Source organism: Suncus etruscus, chromosome 15 (genome assembly GCF_024139225.1).
Source record: "Suncus etruscus isolate mSunEtr1 chromosome 15, mSunEtr1.pri.cur, whole genome shotgun sequence".
In the NCBI taxonomy this organism is placed as follows: domain Eukaryota; kingdom Metazoa; phylum Chordata; class Mammalia; order Eulipotyphla; family Soricidae; genus Suncus; species Suncus etruscus.
In genome coordinates this window covers 25,230,078-25,231,202 of record NC_064862.1, presented here as the reverse complement: position 1 = coordinate 25,231,202, position 1,125 = coordinate 25,230,078, and the positions used below count along the sequence as shown (strand labels likewise).

At 49.8% G+C, this 1,125-nt stretch overlaps 1 protein-coding gene across 1 annotated transcript; it reads left to right on the top strand.

Moving 5' to 3' along the window:
- Positions 1–320: 320 nt before the first annotated feature.
- Positions 321–763, top strand: LOC126030670 (transcription initiation factor TFIID subunit 10-like). Its single transcript, XM_049788888.1, has one exon. It carries the CDS (start codon positions 321–323, stop codon positions 675–677), a length of 357 nt encoding a protein of 118 aa, XP_049644845.1. The 3' UTR covers positions 678–763.
- Positions 764–1,125: the final 362 nt, after the last annotated feature.

Here is a 1,125-nt window from a genome sequence, read left to right as displayed (position 1 = left end):
TCCCACCCTAACAATATTCATGTTCCACCCTAGGGTGTGACCTGGTGATGGGATGATTGGATTATTCTCCACGTGGCATCACCCTCGCTCCCACCCGAGGGTGTGGCCTGGTTCTTGTCAATAAAAGCAGGGGTCTGAGAAAGGCAGGCACTATTCTGTGGTCTTCCTCCACTGAGCTCCACTAAGCACACAGCAGTGTGCTTTCATCCAGTTTGCCACTAAGCAGGCTGCAGAAGTTGCTGCTGAAAAGTCGTTTAAGACATTGCTTGTTGGAGCTGCAGCGTGGGCACGGGAGCCTTGGCTGCGCATGCCGGAGAGCCATGTCCCAAGGGGTTGACGTCCTAAAGCCGGTGGTCTCCAGCACCCCTCTCGTGGACTTCCTCATGCAGCTGGAGGACTACACGCCGAGGATCCCAGACGCCGTGACCGGTTACTATCTGAACCGCGCAGGCTTCGAAGCCTCAGACCCGCACATAATTTGGCTCATCTCTCTCGCCCAGAAATTCATCGCAGATATTGCCAATGATGCCCTACAGCACTGCAAAATGAAGGGCACAGCCTCTGGCAGCTCCCGAAGCAAGACCAAAGACCACAAGTACACTTTAACTATGGAGGATTTGACTCCTGCCCTCAGCGAGTATGGCATCAATGTGAAGAAGCCGCATTACTTCACCTGAGCCACCAATATTTAGCTTCCTAAATGTACTTGTTTGTCCCCTTGTTCCCACACAAGCCTGTTTTTATAATAAACTTTATTGTGACATGTAGTGTATGCCACTTGTATGCCAATTGGAATGTATGCTATAGGAATATTTTTTGCCTGTCATCCCACCTGGATCTTCCATGGTGGGGGTGTTAAAGGAGGAAATAAATAGCTGTGAGGGAGGCGTAAGGGGCTTTTTTGGCAGAGCTGACGGCTGGTTCAAGGGGCTTTTGGGAGCTGGCTTCAGACGGACAAAGGACTCTCTTTGCCGAACCTTTTTTCCCCTAATCTTTTGTCTGTTAGGATTATTTACTCCGGATATTGTTACCAAGGTCTTCCCCAAAAAAGGAGGATGGAAGAATGGGACTTAATTTATCTTTCTGGGAGCCACTGCTCCAGCCCCAATATATCACCCACTTTTA